This window comes from Scyliorhinus torazame, chromosome 7, assembly GCF_047496885.1.
Source record: "Scyliorhinus torazame isolate Kashiwa2021f chromosome 7, sScyTor2.1, whole genome shotgun sequence".
Classification (NCBI taxonomy): domain Eukaryota; kingdom Metazoa; phylum Chordata; class Chondrichthyes; order Carcharhiniformes; family Scyliorhinidae; genus Scyliorhinus; species Scyliorhinus torazame.
Genome location: NC_092713.1, coordinates 190,742,493 through 190,759,212, shown reverse-complemented (window position 1 = coordinate 190,759,212; position 16,720 = coordinate 190,742,493). Strand labels below are relative to the sequence as shown.

At 46.5% G+C, this 16,720-nt stretch overlaps 1 protein-coding gene across 4 annotated transcripts in view; it reads right to left on the bottom strand.

The window, feature by feature from the left end:
* Positions 1-16,720, bottom strand: part of ebf1a (EBF transcription factor 1a) — a 551,914-nt gene that overhangs the window by 75,335 nt on the left and 459,859 nt on the right. For all 4 annotated transcript variants that reach the window (XM_072511902.1, XM_072511903.1, XM_072511900.1 and 1 more), the window contains exon 11: positions 7,161-7,249. In XM_072511902.1, the coding sequence (XP_072368003.1) occupies positions 7,161-7,249 (89 nt within the window). The remainder of the gene's footprint in view (positions 1-7,160; positions 7,250-16,720) is intronic.

Below are 16,720 nucleotides of genomic sequence, written 5' to 3'. Positions count from 1 at the left end.
AGTTGGTTAAACCCCAGCAGTAGGCCTGGACACACTTGGAAGATCCCTGAATTTCAACCCCCTCAAAGTTTTATCTAATTCTTTGGCCTGCATTCTAAATTGGATGTGTTCTGACAGCACGGTAGCATGGTGGTTAGCACAATTGCTTCACAGCTCCAGGGTCCCAGGTTCGATTCCCCGCTGGGTCACTGTCTGTGCGGAGTCTGCACGTTCTCTCCGTGTCTGCGTGGGTTTCCTCCGGGTACTCCGGCTTCCTCCCACAGTCCAAAGATGTGCAGGTTAAGTGGATTGGCCAAGCTAAATTGTCCTTAGTGTCCAAAATTGCCCTTAGTGCTGGGTGGGGTTACTGGGTTATGGGGATAGGGTGGAGGTGTGGACTTGGGTAGGGTGCTCTTTCCAAGAGCCGGTGCAGACTCGATGGGCCGAATGGCCTCCTTCTGCACTGTAAATTCTATGTAATTGTGAGAACCACGGGTTCCACACAAACAAAACTGTCCCATCTCTCTCGCCTGGCCAACATTTGCCATTACCATCCCATCTCTCTGCCATCTTGGACCTTCACAAACTGACGTGATTCGATGGCTCCCATTTAGCGGCGTGTGAATCTTTAATGGGGCTTTTCTTTACAACACCGGTGTAAAATTCTTTGACAGGTGACATTAAGAAAAGGTCACGTATCACTATACAATACACAGGCTATGCAAATTGAATCAAAAATGTAGCAGCCAGATTAGCTGAGGTAAAAATTATAAGGTCAAACCAAGTCAGTCAAGCTGGAAGTGCTGAAAAGATGCTTGTAATTACTCTTTTTAGTCTATTAACTATTGTTGTTCTATCAGGACTCAGGGGTATATGAAAGCCATGGACATGAAGTACAAGATAAAGTAATGTGTATTTACTACTCCCAGAGGATCAATTTGCTTGGTATTTTGCAGCTTGGAGGAGCAAAACACACAAACGCTGTTCGCCTTTCTCTCCACTGAATTTTGTCTTTTATCAAAGTTTGCTCAGAAGGCAGTCACGACACTGGGTGCAATCTATCCACTCTGAACAGATTTGCACTGTGATACCCCTGCCATGTAAACGATCAAATAGGTGCTCTCTGACACAATGTAGATGAGCCCCCTGTATCCTCCTGATAAAACCCAGGAACACGCTGGGATCAAAGGCTTGGCTGCCAGCTGATTTATTTTTCAAGAAGGCAGTCGCGATGCAAATTTGTCGATGGGATCTGAGGAAAATCTATCCAGCCCTGCACCCGTACAGTCACTCCATGCACCACTTGACAAGTAAAATATGTCTGTCAACTTGATATGAACTGACCCCTTTTCTCTATCTATTCATTGCATTTGCTTCCTGTCAAATGAATACTGCTAACTTTAGCTAAGGCCATAATTCACTCGCAATTCATCCTGGGCACACCAGGGACTGGGTTTCTGGACAGAAGTGCAGCTCAGTCTTACAACAGACCCTGATGTGTTTAAGCCCAGATACTCAGAGGTCTCCCAGTTCATTGCTGGCAATTGGGTTAGCTTGTTTTTAAATTAAAACATTTAAATGCTTATTTCCCCTGTGGCCCCTCTCGCACACAGCAATGTAAGGTTTTGATGCCAGTTATATTATGCCATGTAATAAATTATTTATTTTCTTAGCCATTTTCTGCTCTGGTCTGTGCATGCCTGATGGCAGTGTGAGCTTCAGAATCGCCTTCCATATATTTCACTGCGGCACCGAGGGAGTGCTGCACAGTCAGAGCTGCTGCTTTCAGGTGAAACATTAAACCACCATCCGTCTGAAGGCAGATGTACAATTCCCAAGGAGTTATTTTGAAATGAGCAGGGAATTTCTGCCCATGTTCTGCACGATATTTAGCCCACCCACCCCCCCCACCAACCATCTCAAACGGCTTGTTATCACATTGCTTTTTGTGAGATCCTGCCGTGTGCTCATTGGCACTGGTCAGCTTCTGCTTCATAAATGTGACCATACTTCAAAAGTACTTTGTTATCTGTAAAGCACTTTGGAACATCCTGGGGTCATATAGGATGCTACATATATGCTAGTCTTTTGTTTTCTCCCTTTCAGTGCAAGACAGACCCGAAGGTTGATAACCTGACAGGGTCACTTTATTTCAAAGCAGTGCCTCACTGTAACTGGGCAGATGGCATCAGGCACAGCTGTTTCGATCCAATGGCAAAATGTTCACCATGCCTGGTTGGTACTGTGGTTGATCAGATTGTCCCTTTGTTGTAGAGCACTCCCATTTATCTTTTTGGATTGTTTATAGAAACGGAAGAAACCTGGGCGGATTCTAATGGGTTCTGCCCAATTACTACCCAGGTGAGAAAGGGGAAAGAAACAAAGGGGCAGCTTTCGTGTTTCTCTGCGGCGCGCCGTTCGCTGGCAACAAGATTCTCTTCCCGCTGCTTATCAATGGGATGTCCCATTGAAGCCACGTTGCCAGGAAACCTGCGGGCGGGGGTACCCTGCTAGTGGGAAAAGAGAATCCCAACGGTCAGGGAAATCCGGCCAAGGTCCCAGTTGCCGTTTAGTTAGGACAGTAGATTTCCTACAATGAAGAGGAGGCCATTCAGCCCATCAAGTCTGCACCGACCTTCTGAAGGAGCACCCCACGTGGGCCTACTACCCCAACCTATCCCCTAACTCCTTAACCCCACGTAATCTGCACATCTTTGGACTTATAGTTCTTATTGATTTCCGATAGCTAGGTCTAACCATGGCACTATCAGCAGATATTCAGCACCGGCCGATATTAATCTCTTGGCGAACATCACTAAAACAGATGAACTGATCATTATCGCATTGTGGCCCAGAAGAAAAAAACCAGTTCAAAACAGTATTCTTATTTCTCCGTTTTACTGGTGTCCTGTCTTAAAAGGTGGCACGATAGCACAGTGGTTAGCACTGTTGCTTCACAGCTCCAGGGCCCCAGGTTCGATTCCCAGCTTGGATCACTGTCTGTGCGGAGTCTGCACGTTCCCCCATGCCTGCGTGGGTTTCCTCCGGGTACTCCGGTTTCCTCCCACAAGTCCCGAAAGACATGCTGTTAGGTATTTTGGACATTCTGAATTCTCCCTCAGTGTGCCTGAACAGGTGCCGGAATGTGGCGACTGGGGGCTTTTCACAGTAACTTCATTGCAGTGTTAATGTAAGCCTTATTATTAAGCACACAAGATCTTTTTGGACCAGTGTTCTCATTTCTCCATTTTACTGTTTTCTCCCCTTCTGAGGGGGTGGGGGGGTTGCTTGCTGTGCACAAATTTGCTGCCCTATTTACACACAAAAGTATTTGACTGGCTGCGAGGCACTTTGGAGCACCTGCAAAATGTGAAGTGTACTACAGAAATGCAAGGCATTTATTTCCACTATACTCAGCAGAGAGGGTCAGGATGCCCAATTGGATGATGAGGCACCAATTTGAAAAAGGGTGGGTGGAGTATTGACATCCCGCTAAGAGGGGTCACTAACGTGTTCAACACTGCATCGCATTCACCAAGCACACTGAAGACATTGGAGGTCAACTTCACCAAGTCCAGTTTGAAGCAACTGCCTCTGAGATCCAACAATGAAACATAAGGGGTGGGATTCTCCCATCGGGCGTCTATGTGCCGGCGCTGGGGTAAAAACGGGAGTGGTGTACTCAGGCGCGGCGCCCATTCCGAGACCCGATTCTCCGGGCCACAGTGGGGTCGCACGGCGCTGGAATGGCCTATGTCGCTCTAGTTGCCGATCCCTGCGTGAACCCGGCATCGCAGGGTCCGCGCATGCGCAGTTGAGCTGGCGCCAACTAGTGCATGTGCAGTGGCCTTCCACCCAAGCGACGGGATTCTACTTTTCTGAGACTAAGTGTTGACGCCAACGCAGAATCCGTGCACTTTCACCTGAATGACTTTGCTACTGCCAAGGGGCTAGCACCAGTGCCACGTGGAACACAATCGATTCTTTTAAAAAAAACTTACCAGTGCCCAATTCTTTTTTTTTTCCAATTAAGGTGCAATTTTAACATGGCCAATCCACCTAACTTGCACATCTTTGGGTTGTGGGAACGCAGCACGGTGGCGCAGTGATTAGCAGGTTCGATCCCGGCTCTGGGTCACTATCCATGTGAAGCAAGAAGGGCAAGCCCAAGGTTTACAGATGCCGAGCTGGAGACCCCCTCGAAGGCGGTAGGAGCAGAGGATGACCCTGTACTCCGGCCCGGGAAGGATGTTGTCAGCTGCCACTGTTCGCCATGCCTGGACGTAGGTGGCAAAGGCCGTGAGTGCTGTGGGCAACACCATCCGGATGGGTTAGCAGTGCCGGAAAAAACTGCACAACCTCCTGAGGGCCACCAGGGTGAGTAGGCAGCACTGTGCCCCTGGCAGTAACCCACGTCCCACACACCCATAACCGGACCCCACATGCCGGTATCCATACCGTCCGCCATGGCCGCGTGCCATGGCCACTGAGGCCACCAGCCCCCCCCCCCCACCCCCGGGCTGCATGCGTCAGACTGTCTAACACTGCCGTTTTCTGTGTCCCCACCCACCCCAGGAGAAGGCCGCGCACAACCCCCGGAAGCGAGAGAAGACAGGAGGGGACCTGCGGCCCCTCACCGCAGCCGAGCAGAGGGCCCTGGATGTAGTCGTCGGCCCAGAGGAACGGGAGGTCTCCGAGGTGGAGTTCGGCCGTGGGCAAGGAAGTGAGACCCCACTTAGTTGCGGTTCCCCATGACAAGTGTGCCAACCCCCCCCCTTCACCACCCTCACCCCCCCCCCCCCCACCACCCCCACCCACATGCCCACCCCCAATCCCTTCCGACCCATGGTCTAATCATGCATCTTGTCTTGTGTCTTGCAGGACCTGTTGGAGATGGGTTGGGTCCATCTGACGTCCCTCGCCAGTGCCACAGCGGGGGCCCCCCCTCCGTGAGCCGAGCACTGACGAGGAGAGCAGCTCAGACAGCAGTCCTCCCCCCAAGACTCAGGAGACCCTGGAGCTCGGGTCAGAGGATGACACAGATTTTCCGTCACAGCTGTCTCCAACACCCTCCACCATCCCAGTGACATTCACCACGGTTGGGCACTTTAGTGAAGAGGCTCATGGGAGACTCTGGTGCGCACCACACATCTCGTCCGATACAGCAGGTGGAGGTAGGAGCACCTAAGGGGGCGGAGGGTCGCAGGGCAGGCCCATCCCAGGGACCAGCTGCCGTCCAGACCAGTCTCAAGCTTCTGGAACAAACAGTCCCATCGATTGTGGAGATGCAGTCGCAGAGCCAGGGACTAGATGAGGGGTTGTCGTCGAGCATCCACGTGCAATTGGAGACGTCCAACCGCTTGCAGCAGCAGGGAGATAGTGCCGACAATGCATGCCACGTAGGCCAATACCGCACAGGGGTCTAAATATACTTCAATTAATTTGTTTATACATCAATGATATGCCTGAAATGCTCACCCATCTTTCCTTTTCACAGATACTGACTGTCCTGCCATGTACATCGATCAGCTTCTTTTTCACTTGACAATGCAGCTGTGTTTTATCCCTATTGGTTACCCATGGGGAATGCACAATGAGCAAATGAACAATACCAATTTTTTATTTGGTCAGTGAAGGTAACCTCATAATTAAATCGATATTCTCGAGTTTATCCGTACCCTCAGAAAAATCTGGGCACAACGTCTCTTGGGTGATTAAATGTGCATGTGGTGCACGTTCTGTGTTCAATGTCCTTAACTTATTTCCACCCTTTGTCTTCCTCCATTTTAGCACTGCTCCTCTCATGCTGACACATGACTCTGCTTGTCTTAACAAGTCGCTGGTATCTCATGCGTGTGTGTATTCCCAGGCTATATTCATCATGAGGGGATGAGCTTCTGACATTTTGTAAGCCAATGCAAAAGTCTCAGTAGAGTAATAGCATCATTACAACACAGAAAGAGGTCATTTGACCCAGTGAGTCAAGAAAGGCTCTTTCCAGAGCAATCCAATCAGTTACATCCGTCTATCCCCAGAGCACCACAAATTTATTTCCTTCAAATGCCCATCAAATTTCCTTCAGAAACCATTGATTGTTTCTGCTTCCACCATCCTTTTTTTCCAAAAAAAGTATTTTAATAAAAGCATTTATAAAAGTACACATAAACACAACCAAAACCAAAATAAGAGAACAAACAGGAAGTCTTATAACAAATAAATGACATCCTGCCTCCCCTTTTTTACCCCATATAACCCCCCCCCCCCCACAACTGTTGATATCTTAACTATCCTTTGCTCCGACCCAACTTCTCCAACCTAACATTGTAGTTAAAATCCCTCATCCCTGGAACCGTTGTGGTAAATCTTCTCTGCATCCTTTCAAGGACCCTAACATTCGACCTAAGGTTCGTACAGGAAACCTGCCTGTTAGAAAGCAGCTCCACAGTGTGTCAAAGCCCCCACTCCAGACTGCGATCCAGCAAGCTCTTGCTTGACAGCCTGCACATGTTGACTACACGTGAAGAATGATCATGGAAGCGTTGGGCGGTTTGCTGCTGAAGCCCCCATTGCTGACTACTCACCACTTGCGCTCACATCCAAAGCCTGGCCCCTCACAGGAAGGTGGTACAGGGTGATTGATACCTGTAGCAATGTCCTTAGGGGTCTATGTTGGTAATCAAGGCCCTCCTGCCCTCTATCAGGTGGACATAAAAGATCCGGTGGCTTTATTTCAACAAAGAGTACGGGGGTTCTCCTCAGTGAACTGTTCAACATTAACCCCTCAACCAACACCAATAAGATAGATTGTGTGGGGTTATTTGTGGGGTCAAATTGACTGGCCACATTTATTGCATTACAGCAGCAACTGAACTTCGAAATGTACTCAGTTGTGGAGTTTTTTGGAACACCCTGAGCTTGTGAATGACAGGAGAGAAGGAGGGGATGGAAATGTTGACTGTGAGTTAGCATACATCATGCTTTAGTGAAGAGAAGAATATACCTCATCTTCAACACAGATACAACACAAAAACAGAGAGGAACATTACCTGTCACATTTTGGATTAACAATATCATTTGTAACTGCTGAGGTCTTCCTGCTCATTCAAAGTAATGTGCCAAAACAGGCCAATGCCAGAGTATTTAGAAATAGTTCAATAGCAAAGTTTAAGTGTATAACTGACCTTTGGCAATCGTTCGGGGTCACCCGGATGTCTGGGGATAACCTTCTGCAACCGCTGGAAGCCATAATCAATGGTGGGTTCATTCAAAGCTGCAATAAGGAAGAAGAAATGGGATCAGTTAAGTGTAAAGAACACCAGGGCAGCACCAGGATGCCAGATATGAGGGTTAAAACCGAGGCAACAAATAAAGAGAGACACAAAGAGCCACGGATCCTGTCCCTGACGCCTGCCAAGCCTCTCTGACCCCCCCCCCCCCCCCCCCGAGGCAAAATAGCCCTGGGACGTCCCTCACCGTTCAGGCTCGCACGTGCAGAATGGTCACAGGATGGAGGTGCATGGAGAGGGTAATACCCATCGGGGAGAAAATGCTGTGGCTAGTTGGAGCTGCCTCCCTCGTTGCCATGGACAATGAACAGTGAACAGCTGATTGGTGTTCAGATGTTTGCATTTCCCTCCCTGACCCAGGTGCCCTAGATGATTGTGGTGCTGCTCAGATGAGAAATTTAACCTGGGTCTTCCTATGCTCAGTACCACACCATACAATCCATTACACTGCAAAGGTACACTTAGTCATGTTTTACTGCTTAATAAGAAATGACACAAGCAAGTTCAGAAGATGAAAGTAATCAAGAAATCAGTATCTTATACCTCAGTCATGTAACTAAACACCAGATTTCAAAACATTATGAAGTTTCCTCTCCTCAAAGTTGCACATTCAACTTCTGATAATTCAGAGTTGTCTCTCTTGTCTAACAAACGGGAATTATCCAATACTTTGAATTAAGTGGCATAAATAACACACAGCAAGATGTGTGTTTTAAAAAAACGATCAGAAAAGCTGAATGAAGCAATCATGAATACAACCAGGAGGATCTGTTCAAACCTGTTAATACGGCTTGGCGCTGTACCCAGCATCAAATCAAACAGGAATCACGGGTTTGATTCATAGTCAGTGCTGACTTAACTGCAGCAGAGGTTTGAGAGCTAGCTTTATGGAGGACTACAACCGGCTCTCGATCCCAGTTGTGCCAATGTGAACGTGCACAGGTATCAGATGAGGATCGGACTAGGCCGAACCCTGTCAGCCCCTTTTAACAGCACAATATGCCGCTGACCCTGCTCATGCTCACACATGGTGCAACACCCAGAGAACTGGACTTCAGTATCGATGCTCTCAGTGGAATAAGAGGATTAAACAGAGGATGAGGAAGGGAGGTACATAAAGCATAATAAATTCCACAAAGAATTTACAATTGTCATGAAAATATATCCACTTTCTTTTCTCAAATTGCAATTCAAACAAAAAGTGCATATTAAATTATGTATGTATGAAAATTAAGATGCTCCACTATTCACAAATAAGTTACCAATTTTTTAAATATATAAAAATCTTCAGAAAACAAAAAGACTTGACAATTGCGTTACATTTCCAGCATTCATCATGAGGCTACCCCACCAGCTTCCACCCCCACTCTCCCGCTGCCTGCACCCCTCCCCCGGAAAAGCGAAGCGGGGCTGCGGCTCGAAGCAAAGGAAACTGCATAAAAGAGCTGTAATAAGTCTGGATGACAGAGTGGTTAGAGGACATTTACATCTGAGCACCTTGAATTTGGTGCATAATTGCACCACTAAACCCCTTAACTTGTCATCCGCCAAAAATAAAATCCCAAATCGTTGTCAGTCATCCTCCGTACGGCACTCATCCTGGAAAACTCCTGAGTGACAGGGCTTCAGCTGTGAGCACTGCAAGTGACGCCTTATCAGAACACTTTATTCAAGAGCAGTAAGTGGCCGTAAACCCACTCAAATCAGCTTAATGATTAAGGTTTTGTTCAATGTCAGGAAAAAACAGCAATTTGAATATAAACATGTCTTCATGACATGTAAATCATCGAAGTTGAATATATAGAAAAAGAAAAGCAACATCCGATGCCCTCAGCCTCTTTAATCTTATTTTGATTTATTTTAATCTCGCTGCTGTGGTGAGCTATCGGGCGAGCTGGCAGAAGGCAGTTTCCAAAGCAAAACAGAAACGAAGGCTTTGTTGACCGTTGCGTTCAGGGTTGGCTCGTGGATTGGTCAAAGCCAATGGACAAGGTGGAGGCCTGGATTTTTTTTTTAAACATATGTACAGCAGGCTTTTGAACAAAACTCAATTTCTTTCTCTCCCTGCTTGTTCCTGGTGAAATCTAGCTTAGATTTTCAACAAGCGAAGCAAGCAGGAAATGCTAGAAATACAGAGCAGCTCCTCCACTCTTCATGTAAAGAACAGATCAGCTTTAGCGAGATGGGAATCCCCAGCCAGAGGTTGCCCTGTCTTTTGTAGATCTGAGGATGCTGTCCCTGATCTTGGGACGAGGCTTTCATTCACTGCCCTGTGTGCCAAATCTTGATGGCAAACAGATTAAAGATAGTGACAAGGATTTAAAGTCCTGGCTGGTAATGTCTGGGGAATCTTCTCTCCCTATCCAACCTCCTTCACAATAGTTGACCTGGAGGTTAGGGAGGGGTAAATTTTCATTCCAGCTCTATCCTTCAGGATACTATTTGAAGAGGAGTTTCCCCCCATGGTCCAGGACAATATTTATCCCTCAACCAACACCACCTGAAAAGAGATTATCTGATCATGACCTCCAATTGTGGGGCTTGCTATGCGCAAATTGGTTAACACATTTACTACATTACAATAGCGTCTACACTTTTAAAGTATTCCATTGGCTGTGAAGTGTTTGAGGTGCCTCGAGGTTGTGAGACACACTGCATAAAAATGCAAGTCTTCTCCTTCATTTCTGGCCCTTGCTGTTATTCTGGGTTTTCTTCATTTGTGGGCTTTCTTTCTTTGCCAGAATAAGATTGCAGCACCCAAATCTGCTGATCACAATGAAACTGCAATAAAACCGGCAAAGGACACATGGCTGGCGGTTTGGGGAAACTTTCAGCCTACTACGGAGCAAATTTAATAATGGAAGCCAGGAGGGTGAAGTGCGAAGTTAGGATGAGGGTCATTCCTATTTCTCAAGCAGTGAGTGAGGATTGCAATCTTCCCAAAGCCCGTAAAGCACAAACAGGAGGCTTCTACCAACCCTTGCCTGAGCGGGAGCCTTACAGAAAGTGCCAGTCCAGTTATAATCATACTGGATTTGCTGAGGTTACGTGCGGCATACCTTCTAGTACATGAGAATACAATAAGACCCAGTAAGTACGTGTTTCGTGTTGTGTGTGTGTGTGTGTGTGTGTGTCAGTTGCATGATAATATTGACTCTTTTCAAGGGGTGGCATGTGGCACAGTGGTTAGCACTGGGACTGCGGCGCTGAGGACCCGGATTCGAATCCTAGCCCTGGGTCACTGTCCGTGTGGAGTTTGCACATTCTCCCCATGTCTGCGTGGGTTTCACTCCCACAACCTAAAGATGTGGTTGTTAGATGGATTGACCACACTAAATTGCCCCATAATTGGAGGAAAAAGAATTAGGCACTTAAAAAAATTTTTAACTGAAAAAAGGTATACTGACTCAAGGACAGTGAGGATAAGGCAATGAATGTTGGCCAAGCTAATGACTCCCACATCCAGTGACAGATTACGTTTTAAAAAAATCTTTTTTTTGTCACTCTTTCTGTCCTGATGATGATGATTTAAGCTTTGCAGTTGCCCACCCAAATAGTCATTCTGTGGGTATTAGCTTTGACACTGAATGCTGGCAGAGTATTTTACCTGAGCAGGCCGTGTATCTATCAGCCTTGGCTCAGTAACAGTGCTCTCTCCTTGTGAGTTGTGGGTGCAAGTCCCATTTCAGGATTTGAACCTATAATCTGGGCTGACACTCCTTCAGTACTGAACAGTTAGGAGTGCTTCTTTCAGACGAGGTGTTAATCGGAGGCCTGTCTGCCCTCTGGGGTGGATGTAGAAGATCCCATGGCACCATTTCAGAGAAGAGCAGGGGAGCTCTCGTGGTCGATATTAATCTATCAAAAAACATGACTAAAAACAGATAAACTGCTCGTCACCTCATTGCAGCTGTACAAACTGGCTGCATCAAGACCCGTGATTACACTTCAAAAGAAGCTGTAAAGCACTTTGGGACATCTTGAGGTTTTAAAAGGTGCTACATAAGTGCAAGTCCTTCCGAATCTTTACTTTGAGTGCAATGTTTTTATCCCCTTGAAGAAGCAAAGCGACGTACTTCGCCCCAGCAGCTCTGTGCTACTTGGGCCTCTGCATGAACCAATTTTTTACAATTCCGCAATAATGAATCCTAAACGTGTCAACAGTGCTTCAGTTCTTAATCAAAAGATTGTCTGATTTGAATTGGAGAGGAATTTGTTTTCTTGAGTTGTGCTGCCAGGAGTGGCAGAATGATCGACACTTCATATAAGCAATTAAAATAACTTGTTTAATAACTCCACTGATCTGGTAGCCCAGGGGCGTTAAACAGTACACAGCGCTGCATTGCAAGATGTAATAAAGGGCTCCACACATGGAGCCTTTATCCTGTGACACATATTAATGTCATTCTGCAGAAAAACAAACATGTGCTGAGGAGGGTCGCCGAGCAATGGAATTGCTCGAGTATTTTCTCCTCATTGCGTAGCTGGGTTGGTTCGACCTGACCCCTGAAGAAATGCCCAGCAAAACTCCTAACCGCGCTTGTGGCAATGAGGCATCTTGGTTTTGATAAACGCACTGCGTAAAAAAGGCGGTGGCAGCTGGGGGTTTAACCACGTGCCATTCCAGCAACCGAAAAATTCCTCTGATATGCAATCGCCAAAGGGGCTGGGGACCTCATGAATCTCCCGACTACCCTTCGGTTGGGGGCGGCAGAGGGTTCCAACTCACATCGGACGTACTCCTGGTCGTTTGGTCACTGCCATTCTATGGGCAGCAAGGGGAGGTAGGTTACTGAACCTGACTTGGTTGGTGCTAACACCACCCCAAGCTGACCAAGATATCTGGGAGGATACTCTTAGTCAGGTTTTCCTGCTCCTCACACAGGATATAGGAATTACTAAATGGAAATAAGACCAAGGGCCAAACAGTTTGCCATCTGCCAACCGAGTGGTCACGTGAGGAGATAGAAGCCACAGCCTGAGCAATTAACAGCCAACCAGCTGTAATATCAGGTTCTGGTTTCCTGGTTGTGCAGAGGCAGGGCTTACCTCCTAAGCGATGAGGGCTACAGCATCTGAAAAATTCCGGCTGTCATTTCTGCTGTCAAGTGGACCCTATTGGCTAGTGCCTGCATGTGGACAACAGGTGAGAGCAGGCTGGAGCTCAGGCAGTGATGCCATCCATAGTTGAATGGCTTACTGATTGTGCGTACAGCAGCTACTTGAGTGAGATGCCAGACCTAGGGCCCCATAGAACCGTAAACCAACTTTCAGCTCAAGTGGGCATCTGGACCTCCATCCGCAAAGGACTGTGGCTACTGGGGTAATTGGAGGTTCAAGACTGACTGCGGGAGGATAAGGGCATCAAGTGATATAGAGCTAAGCCAGGTAACTGCGGTTGATCAACCATGATCTAATTGAATGGCAGGCTAAGTCCGAGGGGCTGAATGGGCCTAATCCTAAATTTCTAAGTTTAAGTTACTTGTAGTCAAAATTATTTTTTTTGAAAAGCGAGCTGGGTATATATTGTGTGATGTTGTCAATTTTGAAATATAACTTGTGTTGGCTGATGAGGGAGAATTTTTGTTTGACAGGGTGCAATAATGTTTCATCCTTGATAGCTATACCATATCCTGAACACAATATAAACCCACTAACAATTTGGCAGGGCCAATGGCAAAGTCAGTCTCAGGATACAATAGTGACTTGTTAGCCTGACATTTGTTAATTCAATACATGTGATAATCTGGCACATTCTCTTAACATCTGCATTATTTCCAAACTAGAAAGGAACAGAATGCCTTTCTCTACCCCTCCATCCCCCTTAGATTTTTGGCTGCTCCACTTCAAAACTGCCAAAGTAACACAATTTTTCTAAACATTCGACATTATTAAGAGGTCCTGCTGTGTTCGAGGAGATTTTTTTTTTTTAAACGGGAAACCAGAGGTATGCACATTTTTCTATTGAGAGATGCATTACAGAAGCAGGATCTGATTTACACTACTTGGCTGCCTCGTGGTGTAAATCATTCTACATGAGGATTTTGATTGTATGGAAGTTTGGTTTGATATTATCCCAGGGCCAGGATTGTATTAAGGTTTCCACGTCTGGTGAACGTTGATGCGACCATCAATTCACACGAGACGGAGAGTTGAAGTGAATCGTGGTTTTAATCGGCTAGAACTGTGCCTGCCTGCGACTGCTCTGTACTGAGTGCCGCCTACAGGATGCAGATCTATATACCTCCCCCGAGGGGGCGGAGCCAGAGGCAGAGTCCACAAGGGCACCAACGTAATACAATGTAATGTAATGTAATACAATCATGGGCCACAATCAACATAATACTATGTTATGTAATGTAATACAATGGTGAATGGTAACAGTAATACATTCACCACAAACGTATTCAAGGTATCGTTGTCACATGGGGCTGGGTGATATGGCCGCAAATGGAGCAGCCGAATATAAATGCAGGGTGATGGTCGTTGAGTCAGCAAAATCGCATTATCAGGCTAGTCCCAGATATTCCACAAGCTGAGCTGATATGCAAATCAGCAGCCCTCCTGGGCGGCATGGTGGCACAGTGGTTAGCACTGCTGCCTACGACGCTGTGGACCCGGGATCGAATCCCGGCCCTGGGTCACTGTCCAAGTGGAGTTTGCACATTCTCCCCTTGTCTACGTGGCTTTCACCCCCACAACCCAAAGATGTGCAGGGTAGGTGGATTGGCCATGCTAAATTGCCCCTTAATTGGAAAAAAATAATTGGGTACTCTAAATTTATATTAAAAAGAATCTATTTTTTAAAAATCAGCAGCCCTCCTGTCATTTCAAAACCACCAATTAACAATCTTGTTAAAGAACCAAGTGGATGGAATTTTGCATTCCGGGCTGAATTCTTCTGGTATTGGGTGGTTAAATGTTTGGGAGAGGGGGGTGCACGGCACGGTGGAGCAGTGGTTAGCACTGCTGCCTATGGCGCTGAGGACCCGGGTTCGATCCCGGCCCCAGGTCACTGTCTGTGTGGAGTTTGCACATTCTCCCCGTGTCTCCATGTGTTTCACCCCCACAAGCCAAAGATGTGCAGGTTAGGTGGATTGGCCACGCTAAATTGCCCCTTAATTGGAAAAAAATAATTGGGTACTCTAAATTTATTGAAAAAAAATATTTGGGAGGGTGATTAGATGATACAAAGGCGGAAGACCTGCCACAAGGCCCCTGGTTACATATAGCAGCAGATCCTGCTGGGGAAGATGGCACAGTCTGCATGTCTTTGACATAATTTATTCACTTTTTTAAGCCTTTAATAAATAGACAGATTCTGAGAGCAGAAGGTCTTAACATTTGTAGCCATGATCAATCTCCTGTGCATGCTCAAGGTGCCTGATTGGACACGGAGCCCCCTCCCCTTGCCACCACTAATTGGCCAACTATTAATTCAAGGGATGTGGGCATCGCTGGGTAGGCCAGCATTTATTGCCCATCCCAAATTGCCTTTGAGAAGGTGCTGGTGAGCTGCCTTCTTGAGCTGCTGCAGTCCATGTGGTGTAGGTACACCAACAGTGCTGTTAGGGAGGGAGTTCCAGGAGTTTGACCCAACGACAATGAAGGATGGTAGGTGGTTTGGAGGGGAACTTGCAGATGGTGGTGTTCCCATGTATCTGCTATTCATGTCCTTCTAGATGGCAGCAGTTGTAGGTTTGGACGGTACTATCAAAGGAACCTTGATGAGTTCCTGCAGTGCATCTTGTAGATGGTTCACATGGCTGCCACTGTGCTTTTATGGCAAAGTGAATAACTGTTTGTGGATGGGGTGCCAATCAAGTGGGGCTCATTGACCTAACGCAATGCTTGATTCAACAATCTGACATGGTGGGGCAGCAGTGAGCAGGCCACATGCCTTCCATTCCATCCCATTCCCTCACCCCACCGAAAAGTGTACAATCAGTCCATGATCTGCCACAACCAACCCACCCCCACCATCCTGCTGTTGGTTGTACGACACATCCATTATCACGGCACACCATTTCTTATCTCAATGGCAAAGCAAACAAATACATTGGTAACTGATCGGTTGATTCTTGGATGTCAGTCAAGCTGCATTTCCTCCCCTCATCTAATATTTTTATAATTAATTAACAAAAGTGTTCCCAAGAAAAATTAAAATGCTTGTAATGAGGAAATGAAAATGTAAAGACTTGATGAAATTCAAATCTCTTATTACACGGAAGGTTGTGAGGCTGTGACACTACCGAGTTCGAGACTGAAATTGAGATCCTATTAACTTTTAAGAGCATGTTAAGTTGGTGGTTGAAAAATAGAAGGGATAAAGAGATATGGGAACAAGGATTATTTTAATGTATTTTCTTCCAGATTACTCATATGAGTGCTTTAGAGATTAATCTTTAATTTCCAGATACTGCAGGACAATGCTGGAGGGCTGGTGGCTGTAGAATGTATCGTTGCAATTGGCCTGTTGTTGACCTTCAGTGAACCGAGTTGTCAATTTCAAAGAAGAGGAAGATGGTACAGTGGTGCAGTGGTTAGCACTGCTGCCTCACGGCACCGAGGACCCCGGTCCGATCACGGCCCTGGGTCAATGTGTCACTGTGTGAAGTTTGCACATTCTCCCCGTGTGCGTGGGTCTCACCCCCGCAACCCAAAGATATGCAGGGTAGGTGGATTGGCCATGCTAAATTGCCCCTTAATTGAAGAAAAAGAATTGTGTACTTCAATTTTTTTTTTAATTCAAAGAAGAGGGACCATCAACAACCTCAGGCTCAATCGACTCTAACCCTATGCCTGTCCCAAAAGTTACCAATAATTTTACCTGTTTCAAAACCAAATTTAAGACACTGTTGCTGGATCCATCTGGATTCACACCATTCTTCATGGAACCATAATATGATTCCTCGCTTCCCCTCACCGCCAACACCCCCAACTCCTTTTACCCACCCGCCATCTCAATGGACCACCTGTCCTCCTGTTCATGTGCCTCTGCCAAAACACCATTCTTACTCAAGAAGATGTAAGGATGGAATCTCAGTTGACATGCCTCCCCTGCCCAACAATGCGGCTGAGGTTAGACGTTCATCAGTTACATTGAATTATGTAAAAATTACAACAGGTTGTTCAGTCCAACCAGTCCACGTTCGTATTTATTCTTCATATGAGCAGTGATCCTAATCTCATGTGACATCCTTGTTCCCATATTCCTTTAGCCGTTCCATCTTCCATCAACTTAACCTATTTCTAAATGTGTAATATGATTTTTGCTTCAATCACTAACTTGGTAGCGACTGCCACAGCCTCACCACCCTCTGTGTAATCAGACATTTGATTAAATGATCAAATTCTTCCAAATACGAATAATCTATCGACCACTGCCTTAGAATATTCATTTACTCTGCTTCTCCCACTCTCCAGAGAAGAGGGAGGAATGAAGGAATGGCTTG